The 24,808-nt window shown below is 48.9% G+C and overlaps 1 protein-coding gene across 2 annotated transcripts in view; it reads right to left on the reverse strand.

Annotated features, from left to right (window-relative positions):
• The window catches only part of XPO1 (exportin 1), a 717,353-nt gene that overhangs the window by 155,105 nt on the left and 537,440 nt on the right, over positions 1 to 24,808 (reverse strand). For both annotated transcript variants that reach the window (XM_069234402.1, XM_069234401.1), the window contains exon 16: positions 8,213 to 8,376. In XM_069234402.1, the coding sequence (XP_069090503.1) occupies positions 8,213 to 8,376 (164 nt within the window). The remainder of the gene's footprint in view (positions 1 to 8,212; positions 8,377 to 24,808) is intronic.

Consider the following 24,808-nt stretch of genomic DNA (forward strand, 5'->3'; position numbering starts at 1 on the left):
GCTGGTTACTCCTGCACCAATGGTTGGTTGGTTTCTCTCGGGCCTGGGTGCTGCGGGTGCAGTGCTTCTTTCAGGTGTCAGGTTCTTTGTTACTGGGCTGTCACGGTCAAGGGGAGCCTCTGAAATCTCTCTACAGGTGTCGCTGCACGGAGGTCGTCTCAGGGTGTCCACGTCGTTGGAGTCACCTGGGGTCCTCTCTGCAGTGTTGGTTCTTCTGGACACGCGCCGGTGCAGTGCGAGGGACTCATGCTTCTGGAGTGAGGTTGGAGTCCCTTTATAGATGGTTTCTTTGTTGCTGGTGTGACAGAGCCGCTGTCCACGGGAGTTTCTTGGTCCTTCGGTTGCAGGGCAGTCCTCAGAGTCCTCAAAGGTTGCTGATCCCGATGGGTGTGTTGCTGTGCAGGTTCTTGGAGTCTGGAGACAGGCCGGAAGTGCTGAGGCCAAGTCACTTGGTGTCTCAGTCGTTTCTGTGGGGCTTTCAGGTCAGCAGTCCTTTGTAGGTCATCAGGAATCGTGTTTCCTGGGTTCAAGGTCGCCCCTAGATACTCAATTTAGGGGTGTGTTTAGGTCTAGGGGTGGGTGACAGTAGCCAATGGCTACTGTCCTTGAAGGTGACTACAGTCTCTTTGTGCCCCTACCGGCCTGTCTCCCAACTTCGAAGAAAACTGCAACAGTGACGCATCCAACAGGGACCAGTGACCTCTGAAGCCTCAGAGGACTGCCCTGCACCCAAGGACCAAGAAACTCCTGTGCACAGCGGCCCTGTTCAACAACCTGCAACTTTCTTGCAAAAAAGAAACAACTTTAAAGACTTCACATTTCCTGCCGGAAGCATGACACTTTGCACTCTGCACCCAATGCCCCTGGCTCGACCTGCGGAAACCCAACACCTCAGGGAGGACTCCCCGGCGACTGCGAGCCCGTGAGTAGCCAGAGACGACCCCCCCTGAGCCCACAGCGACGCCTGCAGAGGAAATCCAGAGGCTCCCCCTGACCGCGACTGCCTGTAACAAGGGACCCGACGCCTGGAAGCAACACTGCACCCGCAGCCCCCAGGACCTGAAGGAACCGAACTCCAGTGCAGGAGCGACCCCCAGACGACCCACTGCCTAGCCCAGGTGGTGGCTACCCTGAGGAGCCCCCCTGTGCCTGTCTGCATCGTTGAAGTGACCCCTGTGTCCCTCCATTACTTCCTATCTAAAACCCGACGCCTCTTTGCATAGAGGGGTGAGCCTTTGAGGCTCACCACCAGGTGTTACAGTTCCTGCAGGGGGGAGGTGAGAAGCACCTCCACCCAGTACAGGCTTTGTTCCTGACCACAGAGTGACGAAGACACTCTCCCCATGTGGCCAGCAAAATGTCTGGTGTGTGGCAGGCTGGCAGGAACTGGTCAGCCTACACTGGAAGTCGGGTATGTTTTCAGGGGGCATCTCTAAGATGCCCTCTGGGTGTATTTTACAATAAACTGTACACTGGCATCAGTGTGCATTTATTGCGCTGAGAAGTTTGATACAAAACGTCCCGGTTTTCAGTGTAGCCATTATGGTACTGTGGAGTTCGTGTTTGACAGACTCCCAGACCATATACTCTTATGGCTACCCTGCACTTACAATGTCTAAGGTTTTGCTTAAACATTATAGGGGCATAGTGCTCATGCACATATGCCCTCACCTGTGGTATAGTGCACCCTGCCTTAGGGCTGTAAGGCCTGCTAGAGGGGTGACTTACCTATGCCACAGGCAAAGTGAGGTTGGCATGGCACTCTGAGGGGAGTGCCATGTCGACTTAGTCATTTTCTCCTCACCAGCACCCACAAGCTGTGAAGCAGTATGCATGTGCTGAGTGAGGGATCCCCAGGGTGGCATAAGACATGCTGCAGCCTTTAGAGACCTTCCCTGGCATCAGGGCCCTTGGTACCAGGGGTACCAGTTACAAGGGACTTACCTGGGTGCCAGGGTTGTGCCAATTGTGGAGACAGAAGTACAGTTTAGGGAAAGAACACTGGTGCTGGGGCCTGGTTAACACTTTGAAATGAAAATGTCACTTACCCAGTGTACATCTGTTCGTGGCATCAGTCGCAGTAGATTCGCATGTTCTGCAATAGCTCGCCATCTGGTGTTGGGCCGGAGTGTTACAAGTTGTTTTTCTTCGAAGAAGTCTTTCGAGTCACGGGACCGAGTGACTCCTCCTTTTGTCTCCATTGCGCATGGGCGTCGACTCCATCTTCGATTGTTTTTCCCCGCAGAGGGTGAGGTAGGAGTTGAATTGTAGTAATAGTGCCCATGCAATGGAGTGACTAAGTATGCACCTATTTAAGGTTGAGATGATACATATATAAATAATTGAAGGTAACTTCCAAACTGCTACAGGCTTCCGGGGAGGCGGGTGGGCACATGCGAATCTACTGCGACTGATGCCACGAACAGATGTACACTGGGTAAGTGACATTTTCAGTTCGATGGCATCTGTCGCTGTAGATACGCATGTTCTGCATAGACTAGTAAGCAGTTATTTCCCCAAAAGCGGTGGATCAGCCTGTAGGAGTGGAAGTAGTCTGAAATAATGTCCTTAATACGGCTTGACCTACTGTGGCTTGTTGTGCGGATAACACGTCTACACAGTAGTGCTTGGTGAATGTGTGAGGCGTAGACCATGTGGCTGCCTTACATATTTCTTGCATTGGGATGTTTCCTAGAAAGGCCATGGTAGCACCTTTCTTTCTGGTTGAGTGTGCCCTTGGTGTAATGGGCAGCTGTCGTTTAGCTTTAAGGTAGCAGATTTGGATGCATTTAACTATCCATCTGGCTATACCTTGTTTTGAAATTGGGTTTCCTGCATGAGGTTTTTGAAATGCAATAAAGAGTTGTTTAGTCTTTCTGATGTTTTTTGTTCTGTCAATGTAATACATCAATGCTCTTTTGACATCTAATGTATGTAGTGCCCTTTCAGCTACGGTATCTGGCTGTGGAAAGAACACTGGAAGTTCCACTGTTTGATTTAGATGGAACGGTGAAATAACCTTTGGCAAAAATTTAGGATTGGTCCTTAGGACGACTTTATTTTTGTGTAGTTGTATAAAAGGTTCCTGTATAGTAAACGCCTGAATCTCGCTTACTCTTCTCAGGGAAGTAATGGCGATGAGAAATGCCACCTTCCAGGTTAGGAACTGTATGTTGCAGGAGTGCATGGGTTCAAAAGGTGGACCCATAAGTCTAGTTAGGACAACATTTAGGTTCCATGAAGGAACAGGTAGTGTTCTTGGTGGTATAATTCTCCTAAGGCCCTCCATGAATGCTTTAATGACTGGTATTTTATATAGGGAAGTTGAATAGGTAGTCTGCAGGTATGCAGATATTGCTGCAAGGTGAATCTTAATGGAAGAGAAAGCTAGGTTAGATTTTTGTAAGTGAAGCAAGTAACCCACTACATGTTCTGGAGTTGTGTGTAATGGTTGTATTTGATTAATATGGCAGTAGCAAACAAACCTCTTCCATTTACTTGCATAGCAGTGCCTGGTGGATGGCCTTCTTGCTTGTTTTATGACTTCCATACATTCTTGGGTAAGTTGTAAGTGCCCGAATTCTAGGATTTCAGGAGCCAGATTGCTAGATTCAGCGATGCTGGATCTGGGTGTCTGATCTTTTGGTTGTGCTGTGTCAACAGATCTGGCCTGTTGGGCAATTTGATGCAGGGTACCACTGATAGGTCTAGTAGCGTTGTGTACCAGGGTTGCCTTGCCCAAGTTGGTGCTATCAATATGAGTTTGAGTTTGCTTTGACTGAGTTTGTTTACCAGGTAAGGAAGGAGAGGGAGAGGAGGAAAAGCGTAAGCAAATATCCCTGACCAGTTCATCCATAGGGCATTGCCTTGGGATTGTTCGTGTGGGTATCTGGATGCGAAGTTTTGGCATTTTGCGTTCTCCCTTGTCGCAAACAAGTCTATCTGAGGTGTTCCCCAGAGTTTGAAATAAGTGTTCAGAATTTGGGGGTGAATTTCCCATTCGTGGACCTGTTGGTGATCTCGAGAGAGATTGTCTGCGAGTTGATTTTGTATCCCTGGTATAAACTGTGCAATTAGGCGAATTTGGTTGTGAATTGCCCAATGCCAATTTTTTTGTGCTAGCAGGCTTAACTGCGTGGAGTGCGTCCCCCCCTGCTTGTTTAGATAATACATTGTTGTCATGTTGTCTGTTTTGACGAGAATGTATTTGTGAACTATTATTGGTTGGAAAGCCTTTAGTGCTTGAAAAACTGCTAGAAGTTCTAGGTGATTGATATGCAGTTTTGTTTGATGTACGTTCCATTGTCCTTGTATGCTGTGTTGATCGAGGTGTGCTCCCCACCCTGTCATGGAAGCATCTGTTATTACGTATTGTGGCACTGGGTCTTGGAAAGGCCGCCCCTTGTTTAAATTTATGTTGTTCCACCACAGAAGCGAGAGGTAAGTTTGGCGGTCTATTAACACCAGATCTAAAAGGTGACCCTGTGCTTGAGACCACTGTGATGCTAGGCATTGTTGTAAGGGCCTCATGTGCAGTCTTGCGTTTGGGACAATGGCTATGCATGATGACATCATGCCTAGGAGTTGTAATACCATCTTTGCCTGTATCTTTTGTGTTGGATACATGCGTTGTATGATGGTGTTGAAATTTTGAATTCTTTGTGGACTTGGAGTGGCTACTCCTTTTGATGTGTCTATTATGGCTCCCAGGTATTGTTGTAGCTTGCGTGGCAGAATTTTGGATTTTGTGAAATTGACGGTGAACCCTAGTTTGAAGAGGGTTTGTATGATCTGATTTGTGTGATTTGAGCACTGTTTGAACGAATGGGCCTTGATTAGCCAGTCGTCCAAATATGGGAACACATGTATTTGCTGCCTTCTTATGTGTGCAGCGACTACCGCTAGACATTTGGTAAAGACTCTTGGTGCGGTTGTTAATCCGAAAGGCAGTACCTTGAATTGGTAATGTATTCCTTTGAATACAAACCTTAGGTATTTCCTGTGCGATGGGTGTATTGGTATATGGAAATAAGCATCCTTGAGGTCTAAAGTTGCCATGTAGTCGTGTAGTTTTAGCAATGGCAATACTTCCTGTAGTGTGACCATGTGGAAGTGGTCTGATTTGATGAAAGTGTTCACTACTCTGAGGTCTAGGATTGGTCTCAGTGTTTTGTCCTTCTTTGGTATCAGAAAGTACAGTGAGTAAACTCCTGTGTTTATTTGTGTGTTTGGCACTAATTCGATTGCATTCTTTTGCAATAGTGCCTGCACTTCTATCTCCAGGAGATTGGAATGGTGTGTTGTTAAATTTTGTGCTTTTGGTGGTAGGTTTGGAGGGAATTGTAGAAATTCTCTGCAATAACCATGTTGGATAATTGCTAGAACCCAAGTGTCTGTAGTGATTTCCTCCCATGCTTTGTAATAATGGCCTATTCTTCCCCCCACTGGTGTTGTGTGGAGGGGGTGAGTGACCTGTGAGTCACTGTTTAGTAGTAGGGGCTTTGGGGCTTTGAAATCTTCCTCTATTTCTAGGGAATTGCCCTCCTCTATATTGTCCCCGAAAACCTCCTCTATACTGTCCCTGGTAACTGGACGGTGTGGCTTGTGAGGTGCTGGCTTGTGTGCTTTGACCTCGAAACCCCCCTCGAAAGGGCGTTTTACGGAATGTGCTGTAATTCCCTCTGCTCTGCGGGGAGTAGAGTGCGCCCATGGCTTTGGCAGTGTCTGTATCTTTTTTGAGTTTCTCAATCGCTGTGTCCACTTCTGGACCGAACAGTTCTTTTTCATTAAAAGGCATATTGAGAACTGCTTGTTGAATCTCTGGTTTAAATCCAGACGTTCGGAGCCATGCATGCCTTCTGATAGTTACAGATGTATTAATTGTCCGTGCAGCTGTATCTGCAGCGTCCATGGAGGATCGGATCTGGTTGTTGGAAATGGTCTGTCCCTCCTCAACGACTTGTTTTGCCCTATTTTGTAAGTCCTTGGGCAGATGTTCAATGAGATGTTGCATCTCGTCCCAGTGGGCTCTGTCATAGCGCGCAAGTAGTGCCTGGGAGTTCGCGATGCGCCACTGGTTTGCAGCTTGTGCTGCGACTCTTTTACCAGCTGCATCGAACTTGCGGCTTTCTTTATCTGGGGGTGGTGCATCTCCAGATGTGTGAGAGTTGGCCCTTTTCCTAGCTGCTCCTACAACGACAGAGTCTGGTGGCAGCTGTGTAGTGATGAAAGCCGGGTCTGTAGGAGGCGCCTTATACTTTTTTTCCACCCTTGGTGTGATTGCCCTACTTTTGACCGGCTCCTTAAAGATGTCTTTTGCGTGCCGGAGCATACCAGGGAGCATAGGCAGGCTTTGGTAGGAGCTGTGGGTGGAGGAGAGGGTGTTGAATAAGAAATCATCCTCGACCTGTTCTGAGTGGAGGCTTACGTTGTGAAATTGTGCTGCTCTAGCCACCACTTGAGAATACGCGGTGCTGTCTTCTGGTGGAGATGGCTTTGTAGGGTATGCCTCCGGACTGTTATCTGACACTGGGGCGTCGTATAGGTCCCATGCGTCCTGATCTTGGTCACCCTGGCTCATGGTGGTATGAGCTGGGGAGTGTGATGGAGTTTGTGCTGGTGAGACGTTAATCACAGGCGGAGGAGAGGGTGGTGGGGTAACTCTTTTCACCACTTTTGGTTGTGGTGTCTGTTCCGTCTGGAACTCCAACCTTCTCTTTCTCCTAATGGGGGGAAGGGTGCTTATTTTTCCTGTCCCCTGCTGTATGAAGATACGCTTTTGCGTATGGTCCACATCAGTTGCTTGCAGCTCTTCCTCAAACCTATGCTTCTGCATTTGGGAGGTTAGCGAGTGCTCTTCTGTATAAGAGCCTGAAGCTGGGTCGCTTGCAGTTTGTTTCGGCATCGAAACCCTGTCTGCGTGTTTTTTCGGCTCCGAGGTGACTCTTTTCTTTTTCGGGGCCGAAACCTCTCGGCGTCGATCTGTTTCGGTGCTGCTGTCTCGGCGTCGAGCCGTGTCGGCACCGGCATCTCGGTGTCGAGGCTTGTCTCCAGCACTTTCTCGGTCCCGAGAAGGCTGCGTGCCGGTGTCTCGACCGGAGTCGGACGATCTCGGCACTGTTGGGGCCTTTTTCGGTGCCGACGGGCGGTCACCGAATTTATGGGTGGAGCCATGGCCTGGTGGCAGTGGCGTCCCCTGGGCCTTGTAAATGTTCTTCTGAGTGGATTTCGACGTCTTACTCACGGTTTGTGTATCGTCGAATCCTTCGGAGTCTGAGTCTTGGATCGAGAAGGTACCTTCTTCTTCCTGTTCCTCGAACTCCCGTTGGGCTGTCGGTGCGGACGCCATCTGAAGTCTTCTGGCTCGACGGTCTCGGAGTGTTTTTCGGGACCGGAACGCACGACAGGCCTCGCAGGTGTCTTCGCTGTGCTCAGGTGACAGGCACAGGTTGCAGACCAAGTGTTGGTCTGTGTAAGGGTACTTATTGTGGCATTTGGGGCAGAAACGGAACGGGGTCCGTTCCATCGGCGTTCTTCAGCACGCGGTCGGGCCGACCAGGCCCCGACGAAGGATCGAAAAACTACCCCGAAGGGCACCGGAGCTCTTCGATCTTCGATGCGGTGTGGAATCAAAGTACGCCGATCCCGAACGCAACAATACCGACGAAAATCTTCCGAAATTAGCTAAATTTCCGTTCCGAAACTCGGAGCGACAGGAACACGTCCGAACCCGATGGCGGAAAAAAAACAATCGAAGATGGAGACGACGCCCATGCGCAATGGAGACAAAAGGAGGAGTCACTCGGTCCCGTGACTCGAAAGACTTCTTCGAAGAAAAACAACTTGTAACACTCCGGCCCAACACCAGATGGCGAGCTATTGCAGAACATGCGTATCTACAGCGACAGATGCCATCAAACTCATAATTTAGCATCAGCAAAGGCAAAAAGTCAGAGGGTGACCATGCCAAGGAGGCATTTCCTTACAACAGTCAATCATACTGAAACCAAGCATAAAATGAGGGTAACCATGCAAGAAAGAGTACTTTACTACAGCAGGACAGACAAGAGGTTCAATAATTTTCTTTATCTACTTAAGAAACATAAATATCCTGTGGTATCAAGAATTTATCAAAAGTGAATCTTCAAGTCTATCAGCTTGATTTATAGAACAAGTTATCTTTGTGATTAGCAATAAAAATATCAGAGCTTACCTGCTGAGGCTGAAGATCACAAATTATAGTGTTAATGTTGTTCAAGATCTCATCTATGAATGGCATTACTTCACCAACTTGCACCTGCACAAAATGTCTACGACACTTCTGTGCAATTTTTATAAAAGTGTCACAAGCCATATCCTGGACGCCATCATGGGTTTCTGAAAAACAGGACATATCAATTTACACATTAAGCTAAGCTCTAAAAGGCACTGTGTGTCGACTACAAGTTATATACTGCGACCAGCTAAAACAAAGTGTATGTATACACTATGCAGAAATCATGATTTGACAGTGGGGATGCTAATTCGATCCCAGGACAGTTTCAGATGAGTTGACTGATCACCAAATGAAGTTATTTACATTCAGAAGGAAAAAGCTACTTACCCTGTAAGCCTCTGTTCATAGCGTGTAGTGCTGTAAATTATGCTCTGCATAATCTTACCATCTAGGTTAAGGAATAAATAACCGCAAGTTATGTTTCCATGTTAGTTTGTTTTAGCACAGCAGGAGAGAGCACAATGGTGTGGTGTGCATAGAGTATGGTGCATACTGTAGGAAAGTAGCATCTTTGACATCGTTACCCCCACTTTTTGCTTGGTGTCAGTGAGTTTAGAGCGTAGTACACTGGGATCCTGCTAATCAGGACCCCCAGTGTGTGTCCTTTCCTTTAAATTTGGTTGCTGGTAAACCTTTACACCCCACAATAAGCATACTGATGCACCCATGTCAGTCCCTAGTATATTGGAACTTAGGCACCCAGGATATTGGTACACCAGGGGCCTCCCATAGGGTGCAGCATGAACTATGCCACCCATGGAAGCCCACGCAAACTACCTGTAGGCGAGCCATTGCAGCCTGTGAAAACCAGTGCATGAGTCTTTCTCTTTAGATTTAAGACTTGCCTTACATCATAACCACTGCACTTGGACACTAAGTTGACCTTACGCCCAGGGTCAGGGTTCCCGAGTATGAGGATACCTCTGCACGAGCAGAGGTACCCCTAAAAGGCCCAGACTCCATTTTCTGAGCTTTATAAGTGCAGGGAAGCCATCTTAAGATATGTAGTGGAAACTGGTCAACACAAGTGTTCCAAATACATAATTGCTTCTCCAAATCTAGCCATGTTAGTCAAACATGTTGGAATCATGCAACTAGATTGTAGGAAGTTGGCTCTATATGCACTATTTCAAAGTAAGGAATAGTATGCACAGAGTCCAAGGGTTCCCCTTAGAGGTAAGATAGTGGCAAAAAGAGATAATTCTAATGCTCTATTTTGTGGTAGTGTGGTCGAGCAGTAGGCTTATCAGGAGTAGTGTTAAGCATTTGTTGTACACACAGGCAATAAATGAGAAACACACACACAATTCCAGGCCAGTAGGTTTTTGTATAGAAAAATATATTTTCTTAGTTTATTTTAAGAACCACAGGTTCAAGATTTACAAGTAATACTTCAAATGAAAGGTATTTCAGGTAGGTACTTTAGGAACGTTGAATTAGCAAAATATCATATACAGTTTTCACAAAAATGGCAAATAGCTATTTTAAAACTGGACAATTTTCAACAGTTCCTAGGAGAGGTAAGTGTTTGTTAGTTTTTGCAGGTAAGTAAACCACCGACGGGGTTCAAGTTTGGGTCCAAGGTAGCCCACCGTTGGGGGTTCAGAGCAACCCCAAAGTTACCACACCAGCAGCTCAGGGCCGGTCAGGTGCAGAGGTCAAAGTGGTGCCCAAAACGCATAGGCTTCAATGGAGAAGGGGGTGCCCCGGTTACGGTCTGCCAGCAGGTAAGTACCCGCGTCTTCGCAGGGCGGACCAGAGGGGTTTTGTAGGGCACTGGGGGGACACAAGTCAGCACAAAAAGTACACCCTCAGCGGCACAGGGGCAGCCAGGTGCAGTGTGTAAACAAGCGTCGGGTTTGCAATAGGTTTTAATGGGAGACCAAGGGGTCTCTTCAGCGATGCAGGCAGGCAAGGGGGGAGGGGGGGCTCCTCAGGGTAGCCACCACCTGGGCAAGGGAGAGGGCCACCTGGGGGTCGCTCCTGCACTGGAGGTCTGATCCTTCAGGTCCTGGGGTCTGCAGGTGCAGAGTCTTTACCAGGCGTCGGGTCTTTGAAGCAGGCAGTCGGGGGAGCCTCGGGATCCCCTCTGCAGGAGTCGCTGTGGGGGCTCAGGGGGGTAAACTCTGGCTACTCACGGTCTTGTAGTCGCCGGGGAGTCCTCCCTGTGGTGTTTGTTCTCCACAAGTCGAGCCGGGGGCGTCTGGTGCACAGTGCAAAGTCCCACGCTTCCGGCAGGAAACGTGTGTGTTTAAAAGCTGCTTCTTTGTTGCCAAGTTGCAGTCTTTGGTGAACAGAGCCGCTGTCCTCAGGAGTTCTTGGTCCTTCTAGATGCAGGGTAGTCCTCTGAGGCTTCAGAGGTTGCTGGACCCTGGGAACACGTTGCTGGAGCAGTGTCTTTAGAAGTGGGGAGACAGGCCGGTAGAGCTGGGGCCAAAGCAGTTGGTGTCACCGTCTTCTCTGCAGGTTTTTCAGTTCAGCAGTCCTCTTAGGTTGCAGGAATCTGAGTTCCTAGGTTCTGGGGAGCCCTGAAATACTAAATTTAAGGGTGTGTTGAGGTCTGGGGGTTAGTAGCCAATGGCTACTAGCCCTGAGGGTGGCAACACCCTCTTTGTGCCTCCTCCCTGAGGGAAGGGGGGCACATTCCTATCCCTATTGGGGGAATCCTCCATCTGCAAGATGGAGGATTTCTAAAAGTCAGTCACCTCAGCTCAGGACACCTTAGGGGCTGTCCTGACTGGCCAGTGACTCCTTCTTGTTTTTCTCATTATCTCCTCCGGCCTTGCCGCCAAAAGTGGGGCCGTGGCCGGAGGGGGCGGGCAACTCCACTAGCTGGAGTGCTGTAACAGAGGGGGTGAGCCTTTGAGGCTCACCGCCAGGCGTTACAGTTCCTGCAGGGGGAGGTGAGAAGCACCTCCACCCAGTACAGGCTTTGTTACTAGCCACAGAGTGACAAAGGCACTGTCCCCATGTGGCCAGCAACATGTCTGGTGTGTGGCAGTCTGCTAAAACCAATCAGCCTACACGGGTAGTCGGTTAAGGTTTCAGGGGGCACCTCTAAGGTGCCCTCTGGGGTGTATGTTACAATAAAATGTACACTGGCATCAGTGTGCATTTATTGTGCTGAGAAGTTTGATGCCAAACTTCCCAGTATTCAGTGTAGCCATTATGGTGCTGTGGAGTTCGTGCATGACAGACTCCCAGACCATATACTCTTATGGCTACCCTGCACTTACAATGTCTAAGGTTTTGCTTAGACACTGTAGGGGCATAGTGCTCATGCACTTATGCCCTCACCTGTGGTATAGTGCACCCTGCTTTAGGGCTGTAAGGCCTGTTGGAGGGATGACTTGCTTATGCCACAGGCAGTATTTTGTGTGCATTGCACCGAGGGGTATGCCATGTCGACTTTGCCTTTTTCTCCCCACCAACGCACAGTTTGCAATGGCAGTGTGCATGTGTTAGATGAGGGGTCCTTAAGGGCGGCACAACACATGCTGCAGCCCTTAGAGACCTTCCCTGGTCACAGGGCCCTTGGTACCACTGGTACCTTTTACAAGGGACTAATCTGTGTGCCAAGTGTGTGCCAATTGTGGAAACAATGGTACATTTTAGGTGAAAGAACACTGGTGCTGGTTAGCCAGGTCCCAGCACACTTCTCAGTCATGTCAGCCTCCGTATCAGGCAAAAAGTGGGGGGTAACTAACAGGGTAAGTACAGTATGGCCATTTTAGGCATATGGTCAGGGAGTTTGTCAAAAACGAACTCCGCAGCTCCATAATGGCCACACTGAATACTGGGAAGTTTGGTATCAAACTTCTCAGAATAATCACTGATGCCAGTGTGATTTATTAAAAAATTGCACAAGGAGGGCATCTTAGAGAGCCCCTTGTATTTTACCCAATCCTTCAGTGCAGGTCTGTGCCAGCCTGCTGCTGAGAGATGAGTTTGACCCCCTGGGGTGAGAGCCTTTGTGATCTGAGGCCAGAAACAAAGCCTTCATTGGGTGGAGATGCTTAACACCCCCCCCCCCTTTTTTGACGGGAACTTTAACAGCTAGCAGTAAGCCTCAAAGGCTCAAGCTTCGTGTTACAATGCCCCAGGGCACTCCAGCTAGTGGAGATGCCCGCCCCCTGGACACAGCCCCCACTTTTGGCGTCAAGTCCAGGGGAGATAATGAGAAAAACAAGGAGGAGTCACCCACCAGACAGGACAGCCCACAAGGTGTCCTGAGCTGAATTGACCCCTGCCTTTAGAAATCCTCCATCTTGATTTTGGAGGATTCCCCCAATAGGATAAACGATGTGCCCCCCCCCCCCCACAGGGAGGCACAAACAGGGTGTAGCTACCCTCAAGGACAGTAGCCATTGGCTACTGCCCTCCCAGACCTAAACATCGCTAAATTCAGTATTTAGTTGCACCCCAGAACCCAGGAAATCAGATTCCTGCAACCTTACCAAAGGACTGCTGACCTGAAGCCCTGCAGAGAAGACGGAGACGACAAATGCCTTGGCCCCAGCCCTACCGGCCTGTCTCCCAACTTCGAAGAAAATTGCAACAGAGACACATCCAACAGGGACCAGCAACCTCTGAAGCCTCAGAGGACTGCCCTGCACCCAAGGACCAAGAAACTCCAGTGAACAGCGGCTCTGTTCAAAACAAGCTACTTCTTGGCAACAAAGCAGCAACTTCCAAAGACTTCACGTTTCCCGCCGGAAGCATGAGACTTCACCCTCTGCAACAGACGCCCCCGGCTCGACCTGCAGAAAACCAACACCTCAGGGAGGACTCCCCAGCAACGCGACCCCGTGAGTAACCAGAAACGACCCCCCTGATCCCCCACAGCGACACCTGCAGAGAATCCAGAGGCTCCCGCTGACCGTGACTGCCTGTAACAAGGGACCCGACGCATGGAACCAACACTGCACCCGCGGCCCTCAGGACCTGAAGGAACCGAACTCCAGTGCAAGAGCGACCCCCAAGGCGACCCTCTGCCTAGCCCAGGTGGTGGCTGCCCCAAGGAGCCCCCCGTGCCTGCCAGCATCGTTGAAGTGACCCCCGGGTCTCTCCATTACTTCCTATACAAAACCTGATGCCTTTTTGCACACTGCACCCGGCCGCCCCTGTGCCGCCGAGGGTGTACTTTCTATGCCTTAGTGTCCCCCCCCCGGTGCCCTACAAAACCCCCCTGGTCTGCCCCCCCCCCCCCAGGACGCAGGTACACCTGCTGGCAGACTGGAACCAGGGCACCCCTGTTCTCCATAGAAGCCTTTGTGCTTGGAGACTTGTAAGTGTTTTACTTACCTTCAAAACTAACCTTTACTTACCTCCCACAGGAAGTGTTGATTTTTGCACTGTGTCCACTTTTGAAATAGCTTATTGCCATTTTTACAAAGACTGTACATGATATTGTGTTCATTCATAGTTCCTAAAGTATCTAAGTGAAGTACCTTACATTTAAAGTGTGTAATGTAAATCTTGAACCTGTGGTTCTTAAAATAAACTAAGAAAATATATTTTCAATATAAAAACCTACTGGCCTGGATTAAGTCTTTGAGTGTGTGTTCCTCACTTATTGCCTCTGTGTGTACAACAAATGCTTAAAACCCTCTGATAAGCCTACTGCTCGACCACACTACCACAAAATAGAGCATTAGAATTATCTGCCTTTGCCACTATCTTACCTCTAAAGGGGAACCCTTGGCCTCTGTGCACACTATTTCTTACTTTGAAGTAGTATATACAGAGCCAACTTCCTACAGGGATGATCAATTGGAGTGTCATCAGCATAGGAGGTAGGCATAAAGCTGAATGTATGGATTAGTCTGGCTAAAGGTGTGATATACAGATTCAATAATGTGGCGCTAAGTGAGGAGCCCTGAGGGACACCACATGGTAAGTAATATGCTGGCGACTTAAGGTCGCCACAGCTTACTGTTATCAGTCTATCTTTCAAGAAAGATTCCAGGATCTTCAAAGCAATGTCCCTAATCCCTGCTTGATTGATACAGGATATCATAATCAGCGGCGAGATAGTGTTGAACGCCGCAGAGAAGTCCAACAGGACTAATATAGCTCCTTGCCCCTCATCCAACATTCTGTGAATCGTATCAGAGGTGGTGATGAGTGCTGAATCAGTACTATGTGCCTGCCTAAAACCATGTTGGGAAGAGTATAATCCTCCTGAGGTAATTAAATTGGCTAGTTCCTTGTTACCATGTTTCTCAAAGATCTTAGCCTGAAAGGGAAGTAAAGAAATGGGCCGAAAAATTGTTAAGATCTTGTCTTGCTCCATCAGGTTTCTTTTTCGAAGGGACCACAGTAGCGGCACTCCAAGATGGAGGGTAAACTCCTGTGGTTAGATCCTCGCGAAAAAAACAGGGCTAGAGCAGTCGAAACAAGATCCGTGACCTGTTGTAAAACTTGAGGACAGGGATCGCTAGGGGAACCTGATTTGAGTCCTAAAATTTACTTTTTAATTCTCTCAGGAGGGAATGGCTTAAAGTTAGTTAACAAAGAACAATCTATATCTAGGGTGCTATTAACAGTATCAGAGACACCTTCCATCCCTTCAGAAGGTTTAAATCTTAAGTATATTTGTAGAACTTTAATTTCAAAGTAAGTAGCCAACTCATTACAAAACTCGTGGGTTTTCCAACTGTGGAGGAGGCGAGTGAGTTGTCAAGGTACTTACCACTATGAAAAGTTTTCTGGGGGTATTAGATGCCCCCTAATTTTTTTTTGTTGAGTAAAATACTCAGATTTAGCTTTATTACTCGCCTCTTTATAATTTTTTTTTAGAACAGCAGTAAGTTTCTCTTTCTCAGAAAAGTTGGGATCTAACTGCCATCGCCGTTCTTGTTGGCGATATTTCCTTTAAAGCATCTTGAGGTCCTTAGTGAACCAAGGGTGACTATTTTTTAGTTTCTCTTGAGACAGAGGACTTCAACGGAGCCAGTTGACTAACAGCAACAGATATTCCCTGATTAAAATGGTCTATGACTGACAGACAGATTTAATAACTGCCCAACCAGCCTCCAAAGCTGGTCCTAACGTTTGCTTCTTGATGCAGTTCCAGTGTCTCACCAATTTCCTCTTAAAACTGTATTGCTGGGACAGGTGGACCTCAGTAATTTTTAAGGTTAATAAATAATGATCTGTCCAGCTAAGCGAGGAGTTAGTCAACAGCAGCTGATCCTCAGAGCGAGTAAACATCCCATCTAACAGATGGCCTGCTACATGAGTGGCTGATGTGACTTTCAATTCCCAATCTAGAGCTGCCATAAAACTCAAAAATTACTCAAAATGTGGGTTCTGGGTGTCGTTGAAATGAATATTAAAATACCCTAAAATGATGGCTTTAGTTGACCTAGTTAAGAGGTTTTAATAAGTTTGGCCAATGCTGCAGAAAGTTGGAGTAGGGGCCAGGTGGCCGATAAACTAGAAGTCCTTCAAATAATGAGGAATTTTTAGACACATTTTGAAATGCATTCCTACGCACGTCTCAGAAAAGGGAGTGATCCATTCCATTGACATATAAGATGTGACCTACAAATAACTGCTAATCCTCCCCCCTCTGCCAGTAGTTCTATACAATCTGTAATATGTATAACCCAAAGGTGTAGCCTCCTTGAAGTCTGGATTAGAGTCATTTATTCCCAGGTTTCCGTAATAAAAAGGCAGTCAAGATTGTGTTGCCCAAATAAATCTTCAATTTCCATTTTATGCTTAAATAATGAGCATTTATTAGTGCGCAAATTATCGCATCTCTAGTTCAGGTCAAACCCTTTGTTTGCCTTTTACATGCCATGGAAGAGAACATACCAAGAGCCCTATCACCACCTGAAATCTGGGGAATCCGCAGGCACCAACTGCAACGGCGACCAGCTGCCTGGGTCCGCTCTCCAACTCTGCGTCCATCTTGCAACTCAGGGGGGTAGTCCCGAGGGTCCCCTTGGTCCCCTCTACCAGGTGTCCAACTTGGAAGTGGTGATTTTTGCCTCTCCTAGCAGGACAGTACCTCTGTGTAATGCAAATCTTGTAGCTACCAAGGCTTGTTGACTGTTCTTCCAAGAGATCTTCAGGCTCTGTGTAGTCCCAGACTCCAGCACCCTTTCCTGCAACAGGTGGTGTCCTGCCTGCTGCTCCAGGTGTGCTGAGTGGGCCTCACTGCAACTCGTGTGCCTGCTGCCTGTGAGGGTTACATCCACAACTTCTTGCTCTCCGGACTGCTGGGGAATGCCTGGGACTCCCCTCCTTGGGTTGAGTCACCTTGGACCTTCCTGGTCCCCACAGCTCTGCAACTCCTCTTCTGCAACTGTTGCCTTTGCCAAGGCTTGTTGCTGTTTTTCACATCACAGGTGGACTGCAACTCCATCTTGGTTTGGAGGATTAGGGATGGGAATGTGCTCCCCTCCCAAAAGGGAGTGAGCACATGGAGTGTGCAACCACCCTCAGGGTCAAAAGCCGTTGGCTACAGCCCTCTGACCCCTAAATCTTGTATTTAAGGGCTCCATGAACCAAGCTAGTCAGATTCCTGACTACCTCAAAAGAAGGACTGCTTAGCGGAAACCCCAGCAGAGAAGGAAAGGAGACAACTGACTTGGCCCCAGCCCTACTGGCCTGTCTCCTGCTTTAAAGAACCTGCAAAAGAAAGGCGACGCGTCCTGCAGGTCCAGCAACCTCTGAAAACCTCCAGAGGACTGCTTCCATCACAAAAGATCAAGAAATCCCGTGGACAGCGGCTGTCCAAAGAAGAACAGAAGAAGAAACTTCTTCTGAAGGACTCCCACCTCACTCCAGAAGCACGAGTCCTAACCAATCTGCACCCAACGCCCACGGCCAGAGTCCAGGTGGCCCAACAGACCAGAGAGGACCCCCAGGCGATTAAGTGCCCACCCGGGGCGGACCTCTCCACCCCTCCACGATGATGCCTGCAGAGGGAATCCCGAGAACCCCCCTGACCGCGACTGCTGTGGACGAAGATGACCGACACCAAAGGACCCACTGCAACCACAGCCCCCAGGCCTTGAAATCAACACCAGGTGCAGCAAAGCTCAACGGGCAGCCCACTTCCCTGTTCAACCAGTGGTGTACCTGAGGCACCCCCCTGGACCTCGCCTGCAGCACCTGAGTGACCCCGGACCACCCTCAGAGTACCATGTATTATGCCATCTGGGGACCCCTCACTCAGCACATGCACACTCTGCCTCACAGCTTGTGTGTGCTGGTGGGGAGAAAATGACTAAGTTGACATGACACTCCCCTCAGGGTTCCATGCCCACATCCCACTGCCAACGGCATAGGTAAGTCACCCCTCTAGCAGGCCTTACAGCCCTAAGGCAGGGTGCACTATACCACAGGTGAGGGCATAGTTGCAGGAGCACTATGCCCCTACAGTGTCTAAGCCAATTCTTAGACATTGTAAGTGCAGGGGAGCCATAAGAGTATATGGTCTGGGTGTCTGTCAATTACGAACTCTACAGTTCCATAACGGCTACACTGAAATCTGGGAAGTTTGGTATCAAACTTCTCAGCACAATAAATGCACACTGATGCCAGTGTGGGATTTATTGTAAAGTACACCCAGAGGGCATCTTAGAGATGCCCCCCTGAATACCAGTCTGAATCCTACTGCTAGGCTGACCAGTTGCTGCCACAACCAGACGAGTTTTTGGCCACATGGGGTGAGTGCTTTTGTCACTCTGACCAGGAACAAAGGCTGTGTACTGGGTGGAGGTGCTTCTTACCTCCACCTGCAGGAACTGTAACACCAGTGACCTCCGAGGACTGACTTGCACCCAAAGGACCAAGAACCTCCCGAGAACAGCGGCACTGTTCTGAAACAGCAACAAACTTGCAACTTTGAAACAATTTTAAAGAGACTCTCACTTCCCGCCAGAGGCGCGAGTCTTCACACACTGCACCCGACGCCCCCGGCTCAAGTCCAGGACAAACACTGCAGAGAGGACTCCCAGGCGACTCCAACGACTTGGACACCCTGAGTCGAACCCCCTTCACCCCCACAGCAATGCCTGCAGAGAGGATCCAGAGGCTCCCCCTGACGTGACTACCTGGTAACAAAGGAACCCTACGCTTGGACCAATTACTGCACCTGCAGCCCCCAGGACCGAGTAACCACCTACCAGTGCAGGAGTGGCCAGCAGGCAGCCCTCATCCTAGCCCAGTTGGTGGCTGGCCTGAGAAGCCCCCTGTGCCCTGCTTGCATCACCAGAGTAACCACCCCCTCGCTCCAATGCTTTCTATAGCAAACCAGACTCCTACTTTGCACACTTCTGCCCCTGTGCCACTGAGGGTGTGTTTTGTGTGCCTGTTTGGGGACCCCCCCCTTACCTGTTACCAGACTGGAACTGGAGCACCCCTGTTCTCCATAGGCGCCTATGTGTTTTGGGGCCTCCTTTGACCTCTGCACCTTGCCGGCCCTGTGTTACTGGTGCAGTGGCTTTGGGGTTGCCTTAAACCCCCAACAGTGCCTATGCCCAGGAGACTGATTGTGTAAGTGCTTTACTCACCTGAGATACTAACCAAAACTTACCTCCCCCAGGAACTGTTGATTTTTGCAGTGTCCACTTTTAAAATAGCTATTTGCCATTTTAACCAAAACTGTGTGTATTACTATTCTAAATCAAAGTTCTATACTTACCTGTGTGAAGTACCTTGCATTTTATGTACTTACCTCAAATCTGAATCTTATGGTTCGAAAATAATATTTGTCTATAGAAAAACCTATTGGCCTGGACTTAAGTCAGTGTGAGTACCTCATTTATTGCCTGTGTGTGTACAACAAAAGATTAAAACTACCCTCTGATAAGCCTACTGCTCTACCACACTACCACAAAATAGAGCATTATTATCTCTTTTTGCCACTGTAAGGAAATGCCTCCTTGGCATGGTTGCCCCCTGACTTTTTGCCTTTGCTGATGCTATGTTTACAATTGAAAGTGTGCTGAGGCCTGCTAACCAGGCCCCAGCACCAGTGTTCTTTCCCTAACCTGTACTGTTGTATCCACAATTGGCAGACCCTGGCATCCAGATAAGTCCCTTGTAACTGGTACTTCTAGTACCAAGGGCCCTGATGCCAAGGAAGGTCTCTAAGGGCTGCAGCATGTCTTATGCCACCCTGGAGACCTCTCACTCAGCACAGACACACTGCTTACCAGCTTGTGTGTGCTAGTGAGAACAAACCGAGTAAGTCGACATGGCACTCCCCTCAGGGTGCCATGCCAACCTCTCACTGCCTATGCAAGTATAGGTCAGTCACCCCTCTAGCAGGCCTAACAGCCCTAAGGCAGGGTGCACTATACCATAGGTGAGGGTACCAGTGCATGAGCATGGTACCCCTACAGTGTCTAAACAAAACCTTAGACATTGTAAGTGCAGGGTAGCCATAAGAGTATATGGTCTGAGAGTTTGTCAAACACGAACTCCACAGCACCATAATGGCTACACTGAAAACTGGGAAGTTTGGTATCAAACTTCTCAGCACAATAAATGCACACTGATGCCAGTGTACATTTTATTGCAAAATACACCCCAGAGGGCACCTTAGAGGTGCCCCCTGAAACTTAACCGACTGTGTAGGCTGACTAGTTCCAGCAGCCTGCCACACTAGAGACATGTTGCTGGCCCCATGGGGAGAGTGCCTTTGTCACTCTGAGGCCAGTAACAAAGCCTGCACTGGGTGGAGATGCTAACACCTCCCCCAGGCAGGAGCTGTAACACCTGGCGGTGAGCCTCAAAGGCTCACCCCTTTGTCACAGCACCGCAGGACACTCCAGCTAGTGGAGTTGCCCGCCCCCTCCGGCCCGGCCCCCACTTTTGGCGGCAAGGCCGGAGAAAATAATGAGAACAAGGAGGAGTCACTGGCCAGTCAGGACAGCCCCTAAGGTGTCCTGAGCTGAGGTGACTAACTTCTAGAAATCCTCCATCTTGCAGATGGAGGATTCCCCCAATAGGGTTAGGATTGTGACCCCCTCCCCTTGGGAGGAGGCACAAAGAGGGTGTACCCACCCTCAGGGCTAGTAGCCATTGGCTACTAACCCCCCAGACCTAAACACGCCCTTAAATTTAGTATTTAAGGGTGTAAGGAAATGCCTCCTTGGCATGGTTGCCCCCTGACTTTTTGCCTTTGCTGATGCTATGTTTACAATTGAAAGTGTGCTGAGGCCTGCTAACCAGGCCCCAGCACCAGTGTTCTTTCCCTAACCTGTACTTTTGTATCCACAATTGGCAGACCCTGGCATCCAGATAAGTCCCTTGTAACTGGTACTTCTAGTACCAAGGGCCCTGATGCCAAGGAAGGTCTCTAAGGGCTGCAGCATGTCTTATGCCACCCTGGAGACCTCTCACTCAGCACAGACACACTGCTTGCCAGCTTGTGTGTGCTAGTGAGGACAAAACGAGTAAGTCGACATGGCACTCCCCTCAGGGTGCCATGCCAGCCTCTCACTGCCTATGCAGTATAGGTAAGACACCCCTCTAGCAGGCCTAACAGCCCTAAGGCAGGGTGCACTATACCATAGGTGAGGGTACCAGTGCATGAGCATGGTACCCCTACAGTGTCTAAACAAAACCTTAGACATTGTAAGTGCAGGGTAGCCATAAGAGTATATGGTCTGGGAGTCTGTCAAACACGGACTCCACAGCACCATAATGGCTACACTGAAAACTGGGAAGTTTGGTATCAAACTTCTCAGCACAATAAATGCACACTGATGCCAGTGTACATTTTATTGTAAAATACACCACAGAGGGCACCTTAGAGGTGCCCCCTGAAACTTAACCGACTGTCTGTGTAGGCTGACTAGTTCCAGCAGCCTGCCACACTAGAGACATGTTGCTGGCCCCATGGGGAGAGTGCCTTTGTCACTCTGAGGCCAGTAACAAAGCCTGCACTGGGTGGAGATGCTAACACCTCCCCCAGGCAGGAGCTGTGACACCTGGCGGTGAGCCTCAAAGGCTCACCCCTTTGTCACAGCCCAGCAGGGCACTCCAGCTTAGTGGAGTTGCCCGCCCCCTCCGGCCACGGCCCCCACTTTTTCGCGGCAAGGCTGGAGGGAACAAAGAAAGCAACAAGGAGGAGTCACTGGCCAGTCAGGACAGCCCCTAAGGTGTCCTGAGCTGAGGTGACTCTAACTTTTAGAAATCCTCCATCTTGCAGATGGAGGATTCCCCCAATAGGGTTAGGATTGTGACCCCCTCCCCTTGGGAGGAGGCACAAAGAGGGTGTACCCACCCTCAGGGCTAGTAGCCATTGGCTACTAACCCCCCGACCTAAACACGCCCTTAAATTTAGTATTTAAGGGCTACCCTGAACCCTAGAAAATTAGATTCCTGCAACTACAAGAAGAAGGACTGCCTAGCTGAAAACCCCTGCAGAGGAAGACCAGAAGACGACTACTGCCTTGGCTCCAGAAACTCACCGGCCTGTCTCCTGCCTTCCAAAGATCCTGCTCCAGCGACGCCTTCCAAAGGGACCAGCGACCTCGACATCCTCTGAGGACTGCCCCTGCTTCGAAAAGACAAGAAACTCCCGAGGACAGCGGACCTGCTCCAAGAAAGGCTGCAACTTTGTTTCCAGCAGCCTTGAAAGAACCCTGCAAGCTCCCCGCAAGAAGCGTGAGACTTGCAACACTGCACCCGGCGACCCCGACTCGGCTGGTGGAGATCCAACACCTCAGGAGGGACCCCAGGACTACTCTGATACTGTGAGTACCAAAACCTGTCCCCCCTGAGCACCCACAGCGCCGCCTGCAGAGGGAATCCCGAGGCTTCCCCTGACCGCGACTCTTTGAATCCAAAGTCCCGACGCCTGGGAGAGACCCTGCACCCGCAGCCCCCAGGACCTGAAGGACCGGACTTTCACTGGAGAAGTGACCCCCAGGAGTCCCTCTCCCTTGCCCAAGTGGAGGTTTCCCCGAGGAACCCCCCCCTTGCCTGCCTGCAGCGCTGAAGAGATCCCGAGATCTCTCATAGACTAACATTGCGAACCCGACGCTTGTTTCTACACTGCACCCGGCCGCCCCCGCGCTGCTGAGGGTGAAATTTCTGTGTGGGCTTGTGTCCCCCCCGTTGCCCTACAAAACCCCCCTGGTCTGCCCTCCGAAGACGCGGGTACTTACCTGCAAGCAGACCGGAACCGGGGCACCCCCTTCTCTCCATTCTAGCCTATGTGTTTTGGGCACAACTTTGAACTCTGCACCTGACCGGCCCTGAGCTGCTGGTGTGGTGACTTTGGGGTTGCTCTGAACCCCCAACGGTGGGCTACCTTGGACCAAGAACTGAACCCTGTAAGTGTCTTACTTACCTGGTAAAACTAACAAAAACTTCCCTCCCCCAGGAACTGTGAAAATTGCACTAAGTGTCCACTTTTAAAACAGCTATTTGTCAATAACTTGTAAAGTATACATGCAATTTTTATGATTTAAAGTTCCTAAAGTACTTACCTGCAATACCTTTCAAATGAGATATTACATGTAGAATTTGAACCTGTGGTTCTTAAAATAAACTAAGAAAAGATATTTTTCTATAACAAAACCTATTGGCTGGATTTGTCTCTGAGTGTGTGTACCTCATTTATTGTCTGTGTATGTACAACAAATGCTTAACACTACTCCTTGGATAAGCCTACTGCTCGACCACACTACCACAAAATAGAGCATTAGTATTATCTATTTTTACCACTATTTTACCTCTAAGGGGAACCCTTGGACTCTGTGCATGCTATTCCTTACTTTGAAATAGCACATACAGAGCCAACTTCCTACATTGGTGGATCAGCGGTGGGGTACAAGACTTTGCATTTGCTGGACTACTCAGCCAATACCTGATCACACGACAAATTCCAAAATTGTCATTCGAAATTGATTTTTGCAATTTGAAAAGTTTTCTAAATTCTTAAAAGACCTGCTAGGGCCTTGTGTTAGATCCTGTTTAGCATTTCTTTTAGAGTTTAAAAGTTTGTAAAAGTTTGAATTAGATTCTAGAACCAGTTGTAGATTCTTAAAAAGTATTCCAACTTTTAGAAGCAAAATGTCTAGCACAGATGTGACTGTGGTGGAACTCGACACCACACCTTACCTCCATCTTAAGATGAGGGAGCTAAGGTCACTCTGTAAAATAAAGAAAATAACAATGGGCCCCAAACCTACCAAAATACAGCTCCAGGAGCTTTTGGCAGAGTTTGAAAAGGCCAACCCCTCTGAGGGTGGCAACTCAGAGGAAGAGGATAGTGACTTGGAGGAAAATTCCCCCCTACCAGTCCTATCTAGGGAGAACAGGGTCCCTCAAACCCTGACTCCAAAAATAATAGTCAGAGATGCTGGTTCCCTCACAGGAGAGACCAACACCTCTGAAATCACTGAGGATAACCCCAGTGAAGAGGACATCCAGTTAGCCAGGATGGCCAAAAGATTGGCTTTGGAAAGACAGATCCTAGCCATAGACAGGGAAAGACAAGAGATGGGCCTAGGACCCATCAATGGTGGCAGCAACATAAATAGGGTCAGAGATTCTCCTGACATGTTGAAAATCCCTAAAGGGATTGTAACTAAATATGAAGATGGTGATGACATCACCAAATGGTTCACAGCTTTTGAGAGGGCTTGTGTAACCAGAAAAGTGAACAGATCTCACTAGGGTGCTCTCCTTTGGGAAATGTTCACAGGAAAGTGTAGGGATAGACTCCTCACACTCCCTGGACAAGATGCAGAATCTTATGACCTCATGAAGGGTACCCTGATTGAGGGCTTTGGATTCTCCACTGAGGAGTATAGGATTAGATTCAGGGGGGCTCAAAAATCCTCGAGCCAGACCTGGGTTGACTTTGTAGACTACTCAGTGAAAACACTAGATGGTTGGATTCAAGGCAGTGGTGTAAGTAATTATGATGGGCTGTACAATTTATTTGTGAAAGAACACCTGTTAAGTAATTGTTTCAATGATAAACTGCATCAGCATCTGGTAGACCTAGGACCAATTTCTCCCCAAGAATTGGGAAAGAAGGCGGACCATTGGGTCAAGACAAGGGTGTCCAAGACTTCAACAGGGGGTGACCAAAAGAAAGGGGTCACAAAGACTCCCCAGGGGAAGAGTGATGAGACAACCAAAACTAAAAATAGTAAAGAGTCTTCTACAGGCCCCCAAAAACCTGCACAGGAGGGTGGGCCCAGAGCCTCTTCACAAAACAATGGGTACAAGGGTAAAACCTTTGATCCCAAAAAGGCCTGGTGTCATAGCTGTAAACAGCATGGACACCAAACTGGAGACAAGGCCTGTCCCAAGAAAGGTTCCACTCCAAACTCCCATCCAGGTAACACTGGTATGGCTAGTCTCCAAGTGGGATCAACAGTGTGCCCAGAGCAAATCAGGGTCCACACTGAAGCTACTCTAGTTTCTGAGGGTGGGGTGGATTTAGCCACACTAGCTGTCTGGCCGCCTAACATGCAAAAATACAGACAGCAACTCTTAATTAATGGGACTAGAATAGAGGGCCTGAGGGATACAGGTGCCAGT

This window comes from Pleurodeles waltl, chromosome 5 (genome assembly GCF_031143425.1).
Source record: "Pleurodeles waltl isolate 20211129_DDA chromosome 5, aPleWal1.hap1.20221129, whole genome shotgun sequence".
NCBI lineage: Eukaryota > Metazoa > Chordata > Amphibia > Caudata > Salamandridae > Pleurodeles > Pleurodeles waltl.